The sequence below is a fragment of the Dasypus novemcinctus genome, chromosome 20 (genome assembly GCF_030445035.2).
Source record: "Dasypus novemcinctus isolate mDasNov1 chromosome 20, mDasNov1.1.hap2, whole genome shotgun sequence".
In the NCBI taxonomy this organism is placed as follows: Eukaryota; Metazoa; Chordata; class Mammalia; order Cingulata; family Dasypodidae; genus Dasypus; species Dasypus novemcinctus.
In genome coordinates this window covers 12,606,848-12,627,990 of record NC_080692.1, presented here as the reverse complement: position 1 = coordinate 12,627,990, position 21,143 = coordinate 12,606,848, and the positions used below count along the sequence as shown (strand labels likewise).

The 21,143-nt window shown below is 37.8% G+C and overlaps 1 protein-coding gene across 1 annotated transcript in view; it reads right to left on the bottom strand.

Annotated features, from left to right (window-relative positions):
* The window catches only part of KIN (Kin17 DNA and RNA binding protein), a 38,156-nt gene extending 17,073 nt beyond the window's left edge, over positions 1 to 21,083 (bottom strand). Inside the window, exons 1-9 of the mRNA XM_004480072.5 lie at positions 20,913 to 21,083; positions 18,009 to 18,103; positions 13,374 to 13,417; positions 13,168 to 13,290; positions 11,218 to 11,399; positions 8,745 to 8,793; positions 7,784 to 7,841; positions 2,710 to 2,839; positions 817 to 867 (exon numbers count right to left, since the gene is read on the bottom strand). Of these exons, the coding sequence (XP_004480129.1) occupies positions 817 to 867; positions 2,710 to 2,839; positions 7,784 to 7,841; positions 8,745 to 8,793; positions 11,218 to 11,399; positions 13,168 to 13,290; positions 13,374 to 13,417; positions 18,009 to 18,103; positions 20,913 to 21,026 (846 nt within the window). The 5' untranslated portion in view covers positions 21,027 to 21,083. The remainder of the gene's footprint in view (positions 1 to 816; positions 868 to 2,709; positions 2,840 to 7,783; positions 7,842 to 8,744; positions 8,794 to 11,217; positions 11,400 to 13,167; positions 13,291 to 13,373; positions 13,418 to 18,008; positions 18,104 to 20,912) is intronic.
* Between the last annotated feature and the right edge of the window lie 60 nt (positions 21,084 to 21,143).

Genomic DNA, 21,143 nt, shown 5'->3' with positions numbered 1-21,143 from the left:
TAGAACATTGGACTTCTTGATTCTTCAAGGTTATTATTCAACTTATTTCTCAAATCAGCAATTATCTAAATAATACATTATGTTTCACCCTCCTGTTATTGATCAAACCAGCTTCAATAAGAATAACTAAGGCACTCTTGAAGTTTTATGACAACTTCACATCTCAGTAAGTTCAAAACAGAGTATTAATAAGTAATAATTTAAGGAAATAATAATAAGTAAGCAATAAAACATAAAGTTTCCTTCAATTTGTAAAATATAAACCTGCTTATTGGGAGTGGATGTAGCTCAGTTGATTTCTGGCTTCCCGGGTACAAGGTCCTGGGTTCAATCTCTGGAACCTCATTAAAAACAAAAACAAAAACAAAAAGAAAACAAAACCCCTGCTTTTTTCCTACAAAGTATCTGAATAGATATTGTAAATTCAAAAGCTGGAAGTTGAAGACAAGTATCTTCGCATTTGAAATTCTACCATTTAATCCCATTTCTGAAAACACACCCCTTCATCTTATAGCAAAAACTGAAAATAATTCCAGGCTTTCAAAATATATAATAGAAGAGATCCTCAATTCAGGCTGTCCATAAACAAATTTAGCACTAAACTCCAGGAACATTACTGGCCTATGAACATGAGATAACCTTCACATACTGGTGAAACCAATAATAAAAGATCAAATAGGAAGGAAATTCACTCAAGTTATAAATCTATGTAATTTACATATATTTGAGAAATTCGGTTATTTATGCCAAACACTATTCAACTCATTTGCTTAAATACAGATTTGGCACTTTAAGGAGCTCCAAATGAACACTTACCGGCTGCAGCCAATAGTCTGTTCTGGCAGTTCTTTTCTTTTCCTCTTCAATCTATAGAACACATAAGAAATTTATAAAATTCTCTGTAAAATCCTTAATTTATTTCAAAAACCATTTATTAGCAAAACAATTCCATAAAAAGACCACTCCTATAATTTACAAGTGCTGATAAAAACAGATAAGTGTTATTTAAAGCTAATTTTTGGTTTTTAACAATTCTTGAATTAAAATGAATCCAAGACTCTCTATTTAGTCAACTGCCCAAAGTTAACCCCAAGTACCAACCTCAATGGAATGGAACAACCTAATTCCTTGGTTAATTCCAAACCTCATTCTAAGTCCTCCAATTTCCATTGTAAATAAAGAGCAGTCCAAATATAGTGTGTATTATATTCAAAGCAGGTGGATCTGGCTTTCTATTCACTTTGAATTGCTTTGAACTCATGGCATACAAGAACTCTGTGGTTATGTCCCTACTTCTCTCTCTAACGTCATCTCCAACCACTCTTCCCTCCACATTCACGGTGCCCCATCATGGGGCCTTCCCTTCAGACCCTCATTCTAGTAAACCTCTTTCCTGCCTCAGCCCTTTCCACGAGCTGTCTCCCACTCTCATACTTCCTCAGCACTTAGCAGTCCATAATTACTTACTGGCTCGCCTGCTTCTTGTATGTTTCCCTCACTAGAATGAAAGCTGCATGACAAAAGGAAACTGTGCTTTTCTCCGTCCTGGACCTTGCACCCCATGTCCAGCACATAACAGCTACTCAATATTTGTTGAATGATTGGGTGATAACATTCCAGTGTATGTCTCTTATATTATACTCTAGGTTTTTTAGACTATGCTGTATTATGTGAGGACTCAGTACTAGGGAAGACTGAACGAATAAATGAAAGGGATGGGGAGATTAGAGAACATGATCTTAAAGAAGAAAAGTTAGTTTTCGTTTATTCATTTATTCTTTCTCTTTTCCTGTACCTCCTCTTTTCCTCTTCCACTTATTTCATAAATTCAATGGTAAAGTAAGGCTATGTGAAGGGAGAAAAGAGTCTTTTTAAAACCTTCTCCAGAACAACCCTAGAGACTTGGGTAGATTTAGAGCCAAAATATGTTCCTAATCCAGCATAAGAAGAGATTTTTCTTTTTTTTTTTTTAATAAAGTCATATTTTATTTGATAACAACTTAACTTTGATGACAGGTACATTGTACATATACTTTACTTATACCTCTACAGACAAAGAGGGAGCTTTCATAAAAGGATCAACCTAAGGGAAAGATATAGCAGTTGTAAATATATGCACATTTAACACCTAAGTCAATTTAGTATCTAAAGTAAAAAAAAAATGATCCTATCTGAGGGACACCCCTGTCAAAAGGAGGGGGAAGAAGAGATTTTTCAATCTTGGTAGTTCTATTCAGCAACTTAGTCATCAGGTTAAACAGCCATCAAGATAAATTCAAACTACTTCACTGCTTTCTCTTACTAGCTAGGTGACAAGTGGCAGAAACAACAGAGTACGAGGATAGAGGAGGGAGAGCTGAGGAAGGAGGGATTCCATGGAGGGTCCCAATTTCAAAGAGCCACAGAAGGTGATAAAAGCTTATATTTCTAACTTCAATTATCACTTCTTTTTGAACCCTGCTGACCATAACTGCATGGAAAGTTGCAATGATAGCACTTTAGGCAAGAAAATAAACCTAATTAAAGGGGGCTCTCACTCTGTATCGGCAAACAGAACTGCAGCTAGACTCCTTATCCCCAAAATAGTATACATAATGTTTATAATTTTATATTAATCTAGTAATTAGTGAGTTATTTAATTTTCCTGAGATCTAAGTCACATCATTTCTCTAACTGCTAAAAATTCAATAGGCAATTCATAAACTGTACCTCCATGATTTCATCAAGTGCAGATTTCTTTTTCTTCTTTTCTTTTGACTGTGCTGAGCTATGGGAAGCTTCTTTTCGTTTCACTGATGCTGCAGACCCTATTGTCTTCAATGCATTTGGTCCCAAAGAACTGATGGAATGAAGAATTATACATGTCAGCAAAAACTTGAGCAGATAAATGCTTTATAATGTACAAAACTAAGAGCACAGAATAATTTGTTACATGACTAAGGGACAACAGATTAGTAAAAACAATAAAGGGTATGTCTGTATCTATGGGACTATAGCTATTACTAGAAACACGGTGAGAACATTTAAGCCTTCCTGTTTTTAACTCCCTACCATCTTCTCCTCACTCCTTTGGTGAATCCGACTTTAATTAGTGGAGCAGGGTGGTTACAGTTTAGGCTTAGACCCTGACAGATTAGGATTTGAGGCTAGTTCTACTATGACCCTGAGTAATTAATTTCTTTAAGTATCAGTTCTTCATCCATAAATAGCCTATGCTATAACACTGCTCTACTAATTATTAATTACAGTAGACATACAGTAGCTCAGTTGCAAGTTCTGAATGAGATGTTTGGAAAAGGACTGGTAGAAGCCTAGCACATTACTCTAGGTTCTGTTTTTCTAGAGTAAAAAGATGAACATGTCACTTAAAATTTTTTTTATCGCTTCTGACTCCCAGGAGTTGACACCATAAATTCTACATTCCTTCACTTCAATATAAAATTTTTACCACTGGCCCCAGAACACCTTCTAGTCCCTATCCCTCATTTATTATGTGCACTGACCATTCTGAACAAATAAATGCTATTGACCGGGCCCTGCTATATGTTTCAGCACCTGCAAATTTGTACATGAGGGTTCTTTGATTGTCCTGTTTTGAATCACCATAACACATTGTTCTGTACCATATTCCACCTTGCATCATAATCATTTGTATAGATGATTGCTATTTCTAATCAGATTGTAATCTCTAATAGAGGAGAAATCATATTTTCTTTTTCCTTTAAAGTGGTGGTAACTACCTCATGACTCACACAGAATATGCTCAATTAAAGTTTGCTGATTAAATGAATCTTACTAGGTTATTTAATTGATTGTATTCACAAAAGATGAATATTTACACAGACCTACCATGGAGATAATCAAAGAGGGAAATCTGATTACTAGAAAATACAGTAGAATTATTACTTCTCTTTATTTGTATTTAAAGAGAGCATTGCACTTATAGTGGCCAGGTTAGTTTAATAACTCATATTCTTTTTTTTGCTTTTTTTTTTTAAGATTTATTTTATTTTATTTTCCCTCTCCCTCCCACCCCAGTTGTCTGTTCTCTGCTGTCTGTTCTTCTTTTTGTCTGCCTCTGTTGTTGTCAGCGGCATGGCAATCTGTGTTTCTTTTTGTTGCGTCATCTTGCTGCGTCAACTCTCCGTGTGTGCAGCGCCATTCCCGGGCAGGCTGCACTTCCTTTCATGCTGGGCGGCTCTCCTTACTGGGCGCACTCCTTGCATGTGGGGCTCCTCTACGCGGGGACACCCCTGCGTGGCAGGGCACTCCTTGCGCGCATCAGCACTGCACGTGGGCCAGCTCCACACGGGTCAAGGAGGCCCGGGGTTTGAACCGCGGACCTCCCATGTGGTAGATGGACACCCTATTCACTGGGCCAAGTCCACTTCCCCATATTCAGTTTGATGTCAGCTAAAATCCCTTCATCTTTTCCATGTAGGGTATTTTAGTTCAGGATTCCCCCATCCTATTCCTATGGAAACTGTTTTCTCTTTACTTAAATTTAAGGCTTTAAATGTATCTTTGTAAAATTTCACTTATTGAATTTTTCCTTTGTTTAATCCTTTGAGCATCATCTTAAGTTCTGATTCTGTTATTGGTCATATTCACAGGTTTGTGTCTGTAAATAAGATACATTGGTTTTGAACAGAATAAGTCCACACAGAGATAAACCTTTCAAACTCCTGCTTAAACGTTCTTGAGATTTGGATGTACTTTTTTAAAAAAAGATTTATTTATTTATTTATTTCTCTCCCCTTCCCCCACCCACCCCGGTTGTCTGTTCTCTGTGTCTATTTGCTGTGTCTTCTTTGCCCGCTTCTGTTGTTGTCAGCAGCATGGGAATCTGTGTTTCTTTTTGCTGTGTCATCTTGTGTCAGCTCTCCGTGTGGGCGGCACCATTCCTGGGCAGGCTGCACTTTCTTTTGGCGCTGGGCGGCTCTCCTTACGGGGTGTGCTCCTTGCCATGGGGCTCCCCTACACGGGGACACCCTTGTGTGGCACGGCACTCCTTGCGCACATCAGCACTGCGCATGGGCCAGCTCCACACGGGTCAAGGAGGCCCAGGGTTTGAACCGTGGACCTCCCATGTGGTAGACGGACGCCCTAACCACTGGGCCAAGTCCGCTTCCCCCTGGATGTACTTTTGAGTTAGGAATCCACCCAGTTTAGCAATAATCCAGCACACAATCAACCACAGTAAATCCACAAAACAGGCACTACTAATCCTAGCAAAAGAGGAGGTAGGATTTAGTGGCTATTTTTGGCTCTTAGTGATACCCTCTTCCTCCTCACATATTCACAGACTGCCAATATTCTACTGTTGGGCAGTAGGAAAGGTATACTAGCCTATTATTTTCTAATAAAAGATTACTGTTGTAGTAACTGGAGTAGATTCCAGTGCTACTAAAGAAGATGGAGGGAAACGGACTTTGGCCCAGTGGTTAGGGCATCCATCTACCATATGGGAGGTCCGCGGTTCAAACCCCGGGCCTCCTTGACCCGTGTGGAGCTGGCCATGCGCAGTGCTGATGCGCGCAAGGAGTGCCATGCCACGCAAGGGTGTCCCCCGCGTGGGGGAGCCCCACGCGCAAGGAGTGCGCCCGTGAGGAAAAGCCGCCCAGCATGAAAAGAAAGAGCAGCCTGCCCAGGAATGGCGCCGCCCACACTTCCCGTGCCGCTGACGACAACAGAAGCGGACAAAGAAACAAGACGCAGCAAATAGACACCAAGAACAGACAACCAGGGGAGGGGGGGAAGTTAAATAAATAAATAAATCTTTAAAAAAAAAAAAAAAAAAAAAAGAAGATGGAGGGAAACAGAAATGGGAATTAAGCAATCTTTCTTCAAGCAATGGAGGGGTGCTTCTTTTTTATGCCTCAGCATAGTCTAAAATGTCCCTTTTTGGTATCTACATTGTTTGGTTCATTCTGAGTTTCAGATAAATCATGAAATTGATGGACATATTATTACAGATAATTGGAACTGACAGAACTTAGTCAAAATAGGCAGCGGACTTGGCCCAGTGGTTAGGGCGTCCGTCTACCACATGGGAGGTCCACGGGCCTCTTTTTGACCCGTGTGGAGCTGGCCCATGCGCAGTGCTGATGTGCGCAAGGAGTACCGTGCCACGCAGGGGTGTCCCCCACATAGGGGAACCCCACATGCAAGGAGTGCGCCCCATAAGGAGAGCTGCCCAGCGCGAAAGAAAGTGCAGCCTGCCCAGGAATGGCGCTGCACACACGGAGAGCTGACACAACAAGATGACGCAATAACCGCAACAGAAAGAAACGCAGATTCCTGTGCCACTGACAACAACAGAAGCAGACAAAGAAGACGCAGCAAATAGACACAGAGAACAGACAACCGGGGTGGGTGGGGGAAGGGGAGAGAAATAAATAAATAAATAAAATCTTTAAAAAAAAAAAAAAGAACTTAGTCAAATAAAACTAATCGTGTTATTGACAATATTGGGAGGCTTGTCATAGGGGTGGTCAATTTGGGAGCCACTGGAATCAATCTTAACATTCATCTGCACGAGGGAGTAACAAATAAGAAAGGAGAGTGGGAAAAGTAGTTGGTTATGATATATTCTAGTCTGTCTTAAAGGTCATATCACACTGGAATTAGAAAATTCTTATTTCCAAATATAAACACATGCAGAGTCCAAAAACCAATTTCTTGATGATATCTAATATAGGTGCTACTTTTGAAATATTCTTTTCATCAAAGTTATGACACTAGGCAAGTCATTTTAAAGCAGTTACATACTGGGGCCAGCCTGCCTATTTCCTCCAACCCTCCCAACCTCTTATTTAATCATGCAATTAAGCACTGTCCTTTAACCTAACCAAAAATGCCAGGCTGAGTCTAAATAAACAACATGGAAAATGCTAAGTAAAATAGAAACCGTCACCCAACTTAGTGCTAAATTCCAATAGACACCAGTACCAGTATCATGTCTTATTCAACTTTTAAAATTGCCATCACATAACTCTGCATGTACCACACACTGCAAATAGTCAACAATATTTAGTAAAAGAATACATAAGAAAGCAAGAAAGGCAAATATGAAGATTGACTCAAACTACCTGACTACAAACTATACCAGGGATCGGCAAACTACAGTCTGTAGGCCAAATCCAGCCTACCACCTGTTATTATGAATAAGGTTTTATTGGAATATGCTCATTCGTTTATGTACAGTCCTTGCTTTCACTACAAAAGTAGTGTTGAGTGGTTGCAACAAAATCCAGATGGCCAGCAAACCCTAAAATATTTACTATCTGGTCCTTTATGCTCTATAATATACCACCTAGAAGAGAAGGAAATAGCAATTATTAATTGTGTACCTACCAGTGCTTTTACACTTTTCTAGATGCTAAGGATCCAGGCAAAGGACTTAGCCTTTACTCTCAGAAAATCACAATACAAGCAGGGAAAACAAGAAATGTATACCCTAGCTAAGATTTAGACTGAAATAAGTGCTGTGACAGAAAAATAAACAGAATTATAGTAGCACAAAAGGAACCACTAAATGGAGGATTCCTGGAAAACCAAAAGTTCATCCATATGAAGCATTTCATTAAAATAAGCTTTCCTCAAAAGACAGAATCATATCATCACAGGCAAATTAAGAAAAGAACACTGGCTAACAAAAAGAAAAAACCAAAGAAAACCACAACCAGAAAAAAAATAATTCACAACACTGCTCTCTTTAAAATATAGTAGACAACATTTCAAAAAATCCTTGAGTTTTAAGGTTACTGCTCATGTTGCTCACCTTGATTTGGAAGATGCTGCTGCTGAACTACAGGCTCCTTTATTCAAATTAAATGTCACTGGAAGAAGAAATTGTTATTCCATATAAATTTCAGGAAATTATAATAAAATATAGTAAGTTACCATAATGTAGTCGCATAGAAATCTATGAACATTTTAGCAAATGACAGCTAAAATGCTCCTATTCAGAGACGATACATTTTGTCAAATGTACTAGAGTGGTGCTTATAGAGCTGGAAAGGATCTTACGTTCTCTCACTACCGCAGACAGCACTGGTGGCTTCCCACCCCATTACCCCACTGCTTTGCTAACAGGACTCCAGGTTCGTTTAGGTGTCCATACCTCTCACAAGTGGCTCATGGGAGAGAACACCACCTTCAGCTCTTGGGTAAATTCTGATAGTCTAAGCCCATCAAAAGGATCCCATTCCCCTGTCCAGTGATGGACATGTGATGCAATTCTGGCCCATGATATTCAAAAGGAGTCTGCTGGTAGGGGGATTATTGCTTTCTCTAAAACTTCCCTTGCTCTCAAGAGGTCTACAGAAGAGATCCTCTGAACAATGCTGTGTCTAGATAGATAGCCAGAAGTGCTGGTAGCCATTTCGTGCCTAAGAGGGGAGCTAGCCTGAAGGCAAAGCCTACGCAAAGAGGTGGGAAAAACAGCCGTAGAAAACACCCCTGAGCTGCTGTTGGTATGGCATCCAGGAGCACTTAGAGCTTCTGGGATTCTTGTTATAGCAAGGTATTGTATTTCCTTATTGTTCAGGCTAATTTTAGTAAATTTTGTTACTTGTAACTGAAAGCATCCCATCCAATTCATTGCTATTACCTTTTCATTTTAAAGATGAGAACAATGAGAAACAGCAGATTAAAATGTCTTACTTCCAGACATGTTGCTAGGTTTGGCAGAGCCAACATGAAAGCATCCACATTTTTTAAAAAGAGAGAAAAAAAATTACCTTTTTCTTCATCATTTTCTCTACTTAATTCTGTAAAAATGGGGGCCTCCTACACATAAAAAAAAAAAAGGTTTGAAAGTTTTGGTTCAGAGTGACTTTACTATCAATATTAAACAGTCCTAAATTAAGACTTACTATCTATGTTACAAGGTAGCTCTAAGATATAACTCTACAACAATTAAGAGCCTAAATAAGAAATTATATGCATTGCAAATATTCTCCAATTAAAAATTATTTGAAAGGGGAATAATCGTTTTTTTTTTGGTGTCAAACTGTAGAAGTTTGCCTCTATTTTTATTACTACTACAATTTAAACAGGAAACAACAAAAAAGTAAAGTAAAAAAGGACTCTTAGATTGAGGGTTACTTTAGAAAGTAAACCCTTTCTACATTGTGGGGTTAATTTAATGTAATGATTAAGCACTTAAGACTAAAACCAGGCAAAACTGCATATAAAATCCCTGCTACTTATTAACTGTATGATCTCTGTCAGTCTCATCATCTCCCTTAAGCCTCCACTCCTCTATCTTCAAAATGGGGATAAAGTACATCCTTAGAGTTTTATAAGGGTTAAATATGATAATATATAGCAAATGCTTAGAATAGTGCCTGCATAGTAAGAGCTCAGTAAGTGGTAATTGTTGTTTCTACTACTAATAAAAGCTATTCTTGAGACAGAGCAAAAATATTCTTTTCTTAAGCAATGTTCCACATTAGATTTCACAAGGGAAGGCAAAAGAACAGTCTTACTTTTAAAATAACTGATATATATAGAAAGAGGAAGTGCTGATCAGTAGGATTTCACCTGCCTTTAGAGTGAAGATACTATTTATACCTGAAAAGTATAAAATAACCTGTAGGTTTTAGTAGTATTAATATGAAGCTAAAACATCACAAAACAATGTTATTCCAAAAAGTAAACTACTTTTCTCTATATAAGATGATACAATCTTTCTCATTTCCACAGTAGGAAATTATAACTTTTTCTCTATTGACAATAAATTTTCAAATTTTAAAAAGAAAAATTTCAAGAATAAAAAGCTCTCAGTCTTACATAGGAGTTTAAATAATTTTATAATTACAGTTATTTCAGTATTGTCCCTTTAAATTTAGTATAGAAAATCTCTGGAAGATTGTGAATATGTGTACATTAATGTAAGTAATACCATAATACATGAACACAAATATATTCACTCACTTCATTGAGAAGTTCAATTAACATAGTATAAAAATTGATTCATAAACTGGTGCTTACCAATGTCTTAACCTTATCACCTGCTATGTCTTGCATCACTCCTTAAACTAAATGTACAATAATGATCACAGCAGCTTTAAATAAATAGCAAAAAACTGAAAATAAGTCAAACGTTCCTTAACAGGACAAAAGATAAATTGTGGTATAGTCATATAATACTACATAGCAATTTAAAAAAAAAAGAAAGAAATGTCCATACAATAAAGTACAAGGATAAACTGTACAAACATTATATTTGAGTTAAAGAAGCCAGACAGAAAAAAAATACAACTGCATGCTTCCATTTATATGAAGTTCAAGACCAGAATAAATTTATCAATAGTGGTTATATCAGAGCAATGGCTCCTTCTGGGGTAGCAGGGTATATTAACTGGGAAAGGATGTAAAAGAACCTTCTGGGATACTAATATGTTCTATGGTTTGATCTGGGTGGTGGTGTGTGTGTTTACATAAAAATTAATTGGGCTGTATACTTAAGATCAATGCATATGATACACTTCATCATTTGTAAGCTCTACTTCAAAAAGTAAGTTTTAAAAATACTAAATAGTGTCACGTAGACAGCAGGCTGTATATTTCTGACCACACAACTTTCAGTATGCAAGTGCCTTGAGGGCAGAGACCTCTGTATCCTTTGTCCACTGCTGTATCCCAGTGCCTAGCAGAGTGCCTCATACACAGAAAGCGCTCAATAAAGTCGTTGAAATCAATGCCTTGACTTGAGTTACTCTAAAATCTAAGCTACCTTTACCGCGCTTTCCCTCCTCCATTTATGTGGGTTTTGGCCATTAATTTTTCAAGACTCCTCAAGTCAGGAGTCATATCTACCTGCAAATATCCTTTGTCTTTCCCAGGCTGGAATAGTGTTGATCCTCTATGTCCCCACACACTGTTTATCCCTAGTGTTGCATTAGTTACAGTCAATTGAATCTATCTGTTTATATGTCTTCCCCATTAGGTATTAAGTCTATTTTAGAGACAAGGAAACTGAGGCTTAGAAAGTTTATATTACACAATATCATGATGCTAATCAGTTAGGAATACAACCCAGGTTTGTCTCCAAAACTTATGCTTTTACTCTACCATGACCACTCTCCTCTTAACTAAAAAATGATACCTACAAAGCTCAATTCAATGCTTACAAAAACAAGCAATTTTACATCTTTAGACCTTGCCTTTCTAAATGATACTGTTTTTCTAGATGGTATTGTTTTTCACCTGTTCTTTTCCTTCAAGACCTCTTCTCACTTGCTCTTCAATAAATTTGGCAGTTTTTTCTTCATCATCAAGGTCCTGCTTTTTCTTTTTCTCTAGTTCCAGTTGGCGACGGATAGTTTCCGGGTCCCTATCTATGTATTGGATATACCAACCTTTTGGTGTCTCATCAACTTTGCACAAACCTTAAAAAAATAAAAAACATCATATACTTTTAGGCAATCAAAGCTAAATCTAAGTATAAATTTTTAAAAATGCCCTATTTCTTCATTTACTCACTTATTCAAACATATTCAAATAAACTAATTTATGCACACATTAAATTTTCATTCTTAGAATTGATGAAATTTAGGGACTTTAAATGGAATATTTTCCTGATCTTTAAACAGAAAAAAATTACTATTCTGATTTTTATATTGATAGGTTGAGGCAACATATTTAAAAAGGGAAACACATAAAAGTATTATTTTGCATAGTAATAACTCAAATACGTCTAAGTATTTAACATCTAATGATACTCTAACTTATATAAAAATTATTCCCTTTATTTAAAATAGAGTCAAGTAACAGTGAATAAAGTAATAACTTGGCCCAAAATTTCTTTCTTTCATACTTTCTTTACATTATCAAGAATGTAAAAAGATAATTTACAGAACAGAAGAAAATATTTGGGAACCATATATCTGATAAGGATCTAATACCTAAAATATATAAAGAGCTCTTATAATCCAAAAACAAAAAAATATAAACAACCAAATTTTAAAATGGGCAAAGGACGTGAACAGACATTTTTTGAAAGATACAGTCATGGTTAATAAGCAGCTGAAAATATGCTCAATATCATTAGTCTTTAGGAAACTGTAAATCAAAACTACCACAATGAGATACTAATTCACACCCATTAGGATGGCTATAATAATAATCAAATGAAAAAACTGGAAAATTAACAACTGATGGCAAAAATGTAAAAAAACTGGAACCCTCATTCATTGCTAATAGGAACTTAATGGACAGTCACTGTGGAAAACAGTTTGGTGGCTCCTCAAAAAGTTAAGACATAGAATTATCATAAAACCTGGCAATTCCACACTGGAATACACACTAGTGAACTAAAACCAGGGACTCAATGAGATACTTGGACATCAATGTTCATAGCAGTTATTATTCACAATAACCAAAAGGTCGAAACAACCCAAACGTCCAACAGATGAATGGATAAAGAAAATGTGATATATACAAACAATGGAGAGTTATTCAGCCTGAAAAAGGAAAAGAATTTTGATGCATGCTAAAACATGGGTGCATCTGAAAGATATTAGGCTAAGAATAATAAGCCAGACACAAAGAGACAAATATTATATGATTCCTCTGCTATGAAATATCTAGAATAAGTAAATTCAGAGTCAGAAATTAGAGCAGAGGCTCCAGGGACTGAGGGGTGGGAGAAGTGGGGAGTTATTACTGAATGGGTATAGTTTCTATATAAGGCAATGAAAAAATTTTGACAATGGACAGTGGTGGTAATAGATGTTGGAGATAGTAGCACACCATCGTAAATGCAATAAATCCTCTGAATTGTACATCAAAGATAGTTAAAATGGCAAATTTTATGTTATATTTACTTTACCACAATAAAAAAAGGTCTTCAGAGGGGATAAGAAAAGTTTCCTAAAGTAAAATGAATATGAGAAAAAAGTGGAAGAGACTGCTAATAAGACTTAACCTAAATGAGAGGATGCAGCAGTATAGATACACTGTCAGAAGAACAATTCAGATCTTCATATTCAACTGATAATAAGCAAAATCAATTTTATGCTTCTCTCCTGCCGTTTTTTTAATTGCCCTACTCATCCTCTTTTTTCTATAAATTGAATTTATATAGAAAGTATGACAATTCTCTCTTTCTGCCTGGAATGGAGCCACATGACCACTATTCAAATAATCTCCTCTTACCTTCTCTGCCCAACCACTTCGTAAAATCAGTCAGAGTTTCCCACTGAGTAGCATTCATATGGATGTGCTCTCGGTGGCTGATATATTCATTATATACAATGTTGTTGTGGACTCTCTTTGTGCCTAGGAACATAATTAACACTGTTGACCCTGAGAAGATTATAAAATTGCAAAGTTATTATTTGTACAATACTTAAGATGTTTACCAAAGCGTCTCCTGAGGAGTTCTAGAAAGTCATTTCGAAATTCCCTATTAAAGAAAGAAAGGAAAGCATTAAGATAATTTGTACAAATACACAGTTGAGACTTCCTGAAATTAAACAATCATATGGATTTAACATCCAAATGATACACAAAATGTCTATATGAATATCTGCTGGAAAAAATGAACAAGAAAAGAATTTCAAAAGACTATTGCTTTCAAGAATTAAATCTAAAGGTCAGCTTGGAGGTGAAATTTTTTGTCTTGGCAAAGAAGCCACAGCAAAAGTCACCAAGCACATTTGGAGAGGGTCCTTCATGAAGTCACCTAGTGTTACTCAAAGTGCACTTGATCTCTGAAAACAAAACAGCCTTTATTCCTAATGAAATTGTACCTCTGAACCAAGTACAGTATGTTAATGCTAGATGGGTATAGGTGAATGAAACATAAATCTTGACCTTCAAGGTAATTACAGTCTAATAAAAAGCAATCACAATAGAAATCTGAAAAAGAGATGCAACAAAATATCACAGAAAGAGCTGAGGGAGATGCCCAGAGGTGATATTTAATATGAGCACTAAATGTATAAATTGGACTTTTATAGGTGAAGAAGAGAAGGCTATTCCCAGCTGGCACAGAGACATGAAAGTATGACAATCAATCTAATTAAGCTAAAGTTTAGGGCAGATGAACATGAGAGTAAGAGAGCTGATAGCATAGAATATGATGGGAAGATGTGATTAGAAAATAAGTTTAGGGCTAATTTTTGAAGTACTTTAAATGCCAAACTAAAGAGGTTAGGTTTTATGCAGGCACTGGAAAAGCATTAAGGAATTTAGTTTGGAAATTAATTTGTTAAAATCTGTGATTGTTCTGTATTTCAGAAAATATAGAACAATAACTGTCAAATTGTTATTTGTAGGGACAATTGTGTCCCTATACCACAGCATCAGTATCATTTAGGAACTTGGTAGAGTACAGCAGAGCAGGTGTAGCTCAGTGGTTGAGCACATGGTTCACATGTACAAGGTCCCAGGTTCAATACCCAGTATCTCCTAAAAAAAGGAACATGGTGGAAATCCAAATTCAAATCCTCCAGACCCACTCCAGATGATTTACTGAATCAGAAACTGTATACAGGTCTGCCTTTCTGTGTTCTAACAAGCTTTCTGGATGATTCTGATGCATGTTAAAGTTTGTGAACCACTAATACAAAACATGCACAGGAGGAACAGAAACTGCAGGTTGGGAGACCAGTTAGGAAGCCACTGAAATAATTTAGGTAAGAGATGATAACCATTTCTAGGGCAGTGAGAACAGAAAGAACTTAAGTCTGAAAGACATCGTGTTGGAGAATCAACAAGAGGGAAGAGGTTAATAGGCATCTGGGTAGTTATTAGCCAGCACAGGATAAGAAACAGGTTTAGTGGAGAGAATACTGACTTCAGCTTTAGAAATGCTGTCTTTGAGACAGCTGTAGGAACACAGATCAGAATTTTCAAGGGAAAAAAGAATCTATAACTCAAGACGGATGTCAGGAATGAACTTCAAGAGTTGGGAGTCATCCACACGTAAAAGCATGACATAACTCAGGGAGGCTGCGTAGAGTGGGATGAAAACAAGTGGACAACTTGAAGAAGAACAGGGAGAGGAAGAAGAATAAATGAAGAAAATGAGCACAAAGAAGGAGTAGTACAGGAAAACTATGAAAGAACATGAAAAAGAGAGGTGCTTCAATTATGTGTAAACAGCTTTAGCCACTGAAGAAAGATCAAAGACGAAGACTCTTCAGTAGATTGACAGGGGCAGAAGTCAGATTACAGTGGCCTGAGTTCCAAGGGAGGCAGGAAGAAAGAAAATGAGGGTATGTGGCTCTTGCCAGGTTGGTATTTCCCAAAGATAGTATATGTACCCTGGGGAATTCAGCATAATTTCAGGAGGTTCACAGATAAATGCACCTTGCCTTTTATACTGTGTTACTTTTATCAATGGTACAAAAAGCAATGGAGGGCAAAACACTCAGCATCTTAGCACAAACCAAGGTAGTAGTACCAAACTGTACTGAGAGTTGATGCATTTTTCATCACAGGCATTCACAGTAAAAAAACATTGTTAGTTTCATCTAGAATGTCCGTGTTGAGGCAGTAAAAATTGTCGTAGATCTCAATCCTAGAGATACATCTTTCTAATATTCTGTGTAATGAAGTAGAATTATACATAAACTACTTATGCTATACAGTGATGGTTTTGAGGAAAAGCACTTACGCAATTGTTTGACCTAGAAGCTGAACTACTTTTTTCACAGAACACCATGGGTGTGACATGCTTCCCAATACTTACGGATGTTTCTGATGAGCTTGGTGCTGGTACTTTATGGTTTTATGATATTGTAAAATAAAACCTATCACAATTTGGAAGATCTGCATAATTCAATGAATCAATTATTTTCTAAATGACTGATGCATAACATTATAAAATCATGCATAGGTACAAGATTCATTCAAAATAAAAGCTAGGGAAACGGACTTTGGCCCAGTGGTTAGGGCGTCCGTCTACCATATGGGAGGTTCGCGGTTCAAACCCCGGGCCTCCTTGACCCGTGTGGAGCTGGCCATGTGCAGCGCTGATGCGCGCAAGGAGTGCCGTGCCACGCAAGGGTGTCCCCCGCGTAAGGGAGCCCCATGCGCAAGGAGTGCGCCCCGTAAGGAGAGCCGCCCAGCGTGAAAAGAAAGAGCAGCCTGCCCAGGAATGGCGCCGCCCACACTTCCCGTGCCGCTGAGCCGCTGACGACAACAGAAGCGGACAAAGAAACAAGACGCAGCAAATAGACACCAAGAACAGACAACCAGGGGAGGGGGGGAAAATAAATAAATAAATAAATCTTTAAAAAAATAAAAAAATAAAAAAAAAAATAAAAGCTAAACTTAAGTGGATTTTTATGTAACAGTACAAAAGTTCACTGATATAGTTTCAAGTTCTACATTGCAATTAATCTTTAGAAAACTACCAATGGTTGTATTCGGTGTGATATCAAAGAAAAATATCCAAAATTATTTGAAAAGGCTATTAAAATACTTCCACCTATCAACTACATATCTATAAGAAGGCTAGATTTTCTTTATATGTCTCAACCAAAACAATGTTTCAGAAGAAACTAAATGCAGAAGTAGATGCGAAAAATATTTTCTATTAAGTGAAACACTGAAATGATTTGCCAAAAGGTAAAACAATGCCATTCTTAACTCTAATTTTTTTTTGTTTTGTAAAATGTTATCTTTCATTAAAAAATTATTTATTTTAACATGTAATAGGCTTAATATTGCTACTTTTATTAATAAGTGAATAAATACAATTTTTAAATTCTCTATTTCATTTCTGGTTTCTAAGTATTGATAGATATAACCCACATAAACAAAAGTTCTTTGGAGTCCTCAATAATTTTTATAAGTATAAAGGGGTCCTACAACCAAAACTTTGAGAACAACTCATCTGGAAGTTTGGGAAGAAAGAGGTATATAGGAAGAAGCTAAATAATAATAACAGTCATAATAATAATTAGCAGGTAATATTAATTAAATATTGGGCACTGTTCTCAGCACTTTAAAATTATTAAATCAACAAAATAATTTTAAAAAATTTTAAGAAAGTATGAATTCATAGAATTTTTATATAAACCATATGAAGAAAAAAAAAATAGTAGGAGGAGGGTACTATTTTTATTTCCATTTTACAGATGAGGAAACCAAAGTACAGAAAAATTAAATTGCTCACTGTAGCATTTGATATAGTTATGAATTCCAAAAATAGATATTGGATTACGTTTGTAAACTGGTCTGTACCTGGCATGATTAAATTATGATAAGGGCTTTGATTGGGCCATGTCAGTAGTGTGTTGAGTCCCTGACCCTTGGTGGGTGGGGACTCACAGATAAAAGACATGGCAAAGGACAGAGCTGGAGGCTTTTGATGTTGGAGTTTAGATGTTGGAGTTTGATGCTGAAGTCTTAAGCTGGAGCCCTGGGAAGTAACCACACAGAGGAAAGAGAAGCAAGTCCTGGGGAAGAGAGAAACCTGAGTCTGGAAAGAAGCAAGGCCCAGGAAGAGAGGAACCTAGGAAGCCTGAACCCTCGCAGATGTCAGCAGCCATCTTGCTCCAACATGTAAAAATAGATTGGTGAGGGAAGTAACTTATGCTTTATGGCCTGGTATCTGTAAGCTCCTACCCCAAATAAATACTCTTTATGAAAGCCAACAGATTTCTGGTATTTTGCATCAGCACCCCTTTGGCTGACTAATACACTCACCCAAAGTCACCTTGCTCATAAGTAGAAGAGCCTGGATTTGAAGTTAGGCAATTTGACTCCAGAGCCTGTACTCTTAACCACAATTGCTTTTGGTTTAGAATGAGAGCTAATGTTTGAAGGTGAAGGAAGGAAGGACTAAATAATGGGAATGTTTTCTAACAAGTTCATACTATGATAAATTGTAAAAAGATGAAAGACTGATCAAGAGAGGATATAGCTATCATGTTAATATACATATAAGAAATAAGAGACTCTCCAATATAAAAAATATTCAGTATCTATTAAATGTCAACTAAATAAAGCTTATGAGATAAGGATGTCTTTGAGTTACTTACTCTGAAAAATAATCCATAAACTGCTGAGGATTTTCTGAAGCCAGCAAGAGTTGTCTCTGATGAGATTCAGACATACAGTGACACTTAAAGCCATTCTACAAAAAAAATGTAAAAGTAAGAGTTAAATTCTGATTTCATTAGCTCATCATAATGGACTCTAAGTAGAAGTATTTAATTAAACCCTAAAACTGCTCACTGGTGATAAATGGTAAAAACACACAAACACACATCATTCTGTTCTCTAGTTGTAACCACCCTATCAGGTTTTTTGTTTTTTGTTTTTTTTAAAGGAGGTACTAGGGATTGAAACCAGCACCTCATACATGGAAAGCAGGCACTAAACCACTGAGCAACACCTGCTTCCCTAGTTTTTGTGGGTTTTTTTTTTATGGAGTTGAGTTTTGCAAACCTGCTAATCAACAAATTATCCTTGAGATTAAAGAGAGAAAAATATTGCTTTAGAAAACAGACATTAGTAAGAAACAGCTGGTCAAAATAGCAGAAGAGTGATTTAATTTTGCAACTCAATCTAAAAAATTTTTATTGAATACCTACTTCATAGAGAGTTTTACACAAGTGCTTCTAGGGGATATGACAAAGTAAACTGCATATAATGAATTGCTCTAGGGAAACTACTGTACTCACTTTCCCTTACTTTAGCTCTTTATCCAAAATACATGGGAAGCGGACTTGGCCCAGTGGATAGGGCATCTGCCTACCACACGGGAGGTCTGCAGTTCAAACCCCAGGCCTCCTTGACCCGTGTGGAGCTGGCCCATGTGCAGTGCTGATGCGCGCAAGGAGTGCCCTGCCATGCAGGGGTGCCCCTGCATAGGGGAGCGCCACATGCAAGGAGTGCGCCCCCTAAGGAAAGCTGCCCAGTGCGAAAGAAAGTGCAGCCTGCCCAGAATGGTGCTGCACACACAGAGAACTGACGCAGCAAGATGACACAACAACAAAAAGGAGACACAAGATTCCCATGCCTCTAACAACAACATAAGCAGACTAAAGAAGAACACTTCTAGCAAATGGACACAGAGAACAGACAACTGGCGTGGGGTGGGGTGGCGTGGGCTGGGGTGGGAAATTTAAACAACAACAACAACAAAAAACAAAAACAAAATACAATGCTGCAGAGGACATAAACCTATGTTAAATACATTTACTCTATACCTTCTTCAGATGATAGCAAAAAAACAAAAGTTTTGACTTAGTTTCTATTTCTTCCCTCCCTCTACCATGAGATGGCTCCCTCATCTGTTTGTTGTTGTCTGCTTGTTTCTTCTTTAGGAGGCACCAGGAACCGAACCCAGGACCTCCCATGTGGGAGGTGGGCACCCAACTGCCTGAGCCACATCTGATCCCCCTTCTATTTCTTCTACTTAATAGTTGAACCTAGTCCTTCACTAATAATGCCTCTCCTCCTGTATTCCCTAATTCATTTAACAGCACTACCATATACCCAATCACCCAAGCCAGAAACAGAACGTCATCAAGTCAATGTCAAGGGAGGAAAAGGAGCAGAGGAGTGGGCTCCATTCTAAATTTAGAGAGAATTAAAAGTCCTAATAATCAAATTCAATTCATGATTTTTGATTGACTTTTGGTTTGAAAAAAAAAAAAACAGCTTTACTAACATTGCAGAGACAAATGAGGTAATGTGAATGTGGAGTGTGCATTAGATGATATTAATTTGTCATGTGTGATGACATATATTGTCATCACCCTGATATTTTAGAGATATACCTGACATTTGTAATTTATTTCAGAAAAAAGTAAATATGGCAAAATATTTAAAATATTAAATCTGGGAAATGCATATTTGGATGTTCATTATGAGAGTCTCTACTTTTCTATGTGAGAATTTCGTCTAGACTTACACAAAAAGAACCAAAGAATAATCAAAGAGTAACTGTATCAGCTTTACATCTTTATCAACTTTACAGGTTTATTCACTCCCCACTTGCAGAAGCACTCGCTTAAATTATTCCCATTGCTTCCTTACTGTTCTTCTGCTCTTACCCAATCCAATCTCCAGAGGAAAAGATGATCACATCACTACCTTGGTCACAATTCCCCAGGGGGCTCCATCCTGCATCTTATTAGGGGGGAAAAGGGTAAACTCCACAGCTTGGCACACCGGCTTTTCAAGCTCTGCCCAAAGGCTCCGTGAGCGACTTCAAATATCGTTTAAGACTAACAACCATTGAAAATCAGGTACAGTTGTTATTCCCACTTTACAGATAAGTGAACAGGCAACAGGCAAAGAGAACTTAATTAACCTAAGATCATATGGCTAGTAAGTGGCGAAGCGAGATTTCCTCATTTTGACAGTCTGAATCTCGGAGTCTATAACTTAACCACAATTATCATTCTGGGCCTGGCAAGGTGTAGGTGTTCAACAAATGCTTCTTAAATGAGAAGTGTGGAAGAGTTTAGTATTCCTTTTTCACCTGATCCCGAATAGAAGGATGAATTCTAATCGTTCTGTTTCTTAAGAGCCCTGTCAAGTCAGAGATAATTATTGTTATTGCCGGAATGCCCAGCACTGCACTATTCACCATTTTAATACAGCTGGAGTAGGATCGCTTTTTTCGAGAGCTGCAAAGCCTCTTCCCATTTCATTTTTCTTGGGGCGAACTGCGGAGGATTAGGTGTCAAAGACCACTGGTTTCCCGGTGGGTCAGGTTTGGAGGAAAGGGTGGTTCTATTGAGTCTGGAAGTTGTGGCTCGCCCTGTGCAGATCCCAGAAGCACAGTCTCTCGGCTTCATCACTAGGTATCGGAGATCAGACCACCCTAAAGCCCCGGAGAAGGAATTTGAAGCCAGGTGTCCAGCGCGACCCTCTTGTGAAAGGACAGGGAGCGGGCACGGGACAGACGGGGCCACCCTGGGTCCATTTACCTCGTCCCGGCACTGCTTCTGGCACATCTGGCAGTACCAGCGCAGCTTCTGAAGCCCCTTGGACTTTATCCTGTTGGCGATGGCCTTGGGGGTAAGAAAATCTGACTTTCCCATCGCGACGACTGCTCCAACAACTTCTCGGACCAGGTTCCCAGCCGACCGGAAGCGGAACTGGTCCGGCGGAGGTGGGCGGGGCAAATGCCAAAGGCAGCTGAGGAAGGAGGTGGGTCC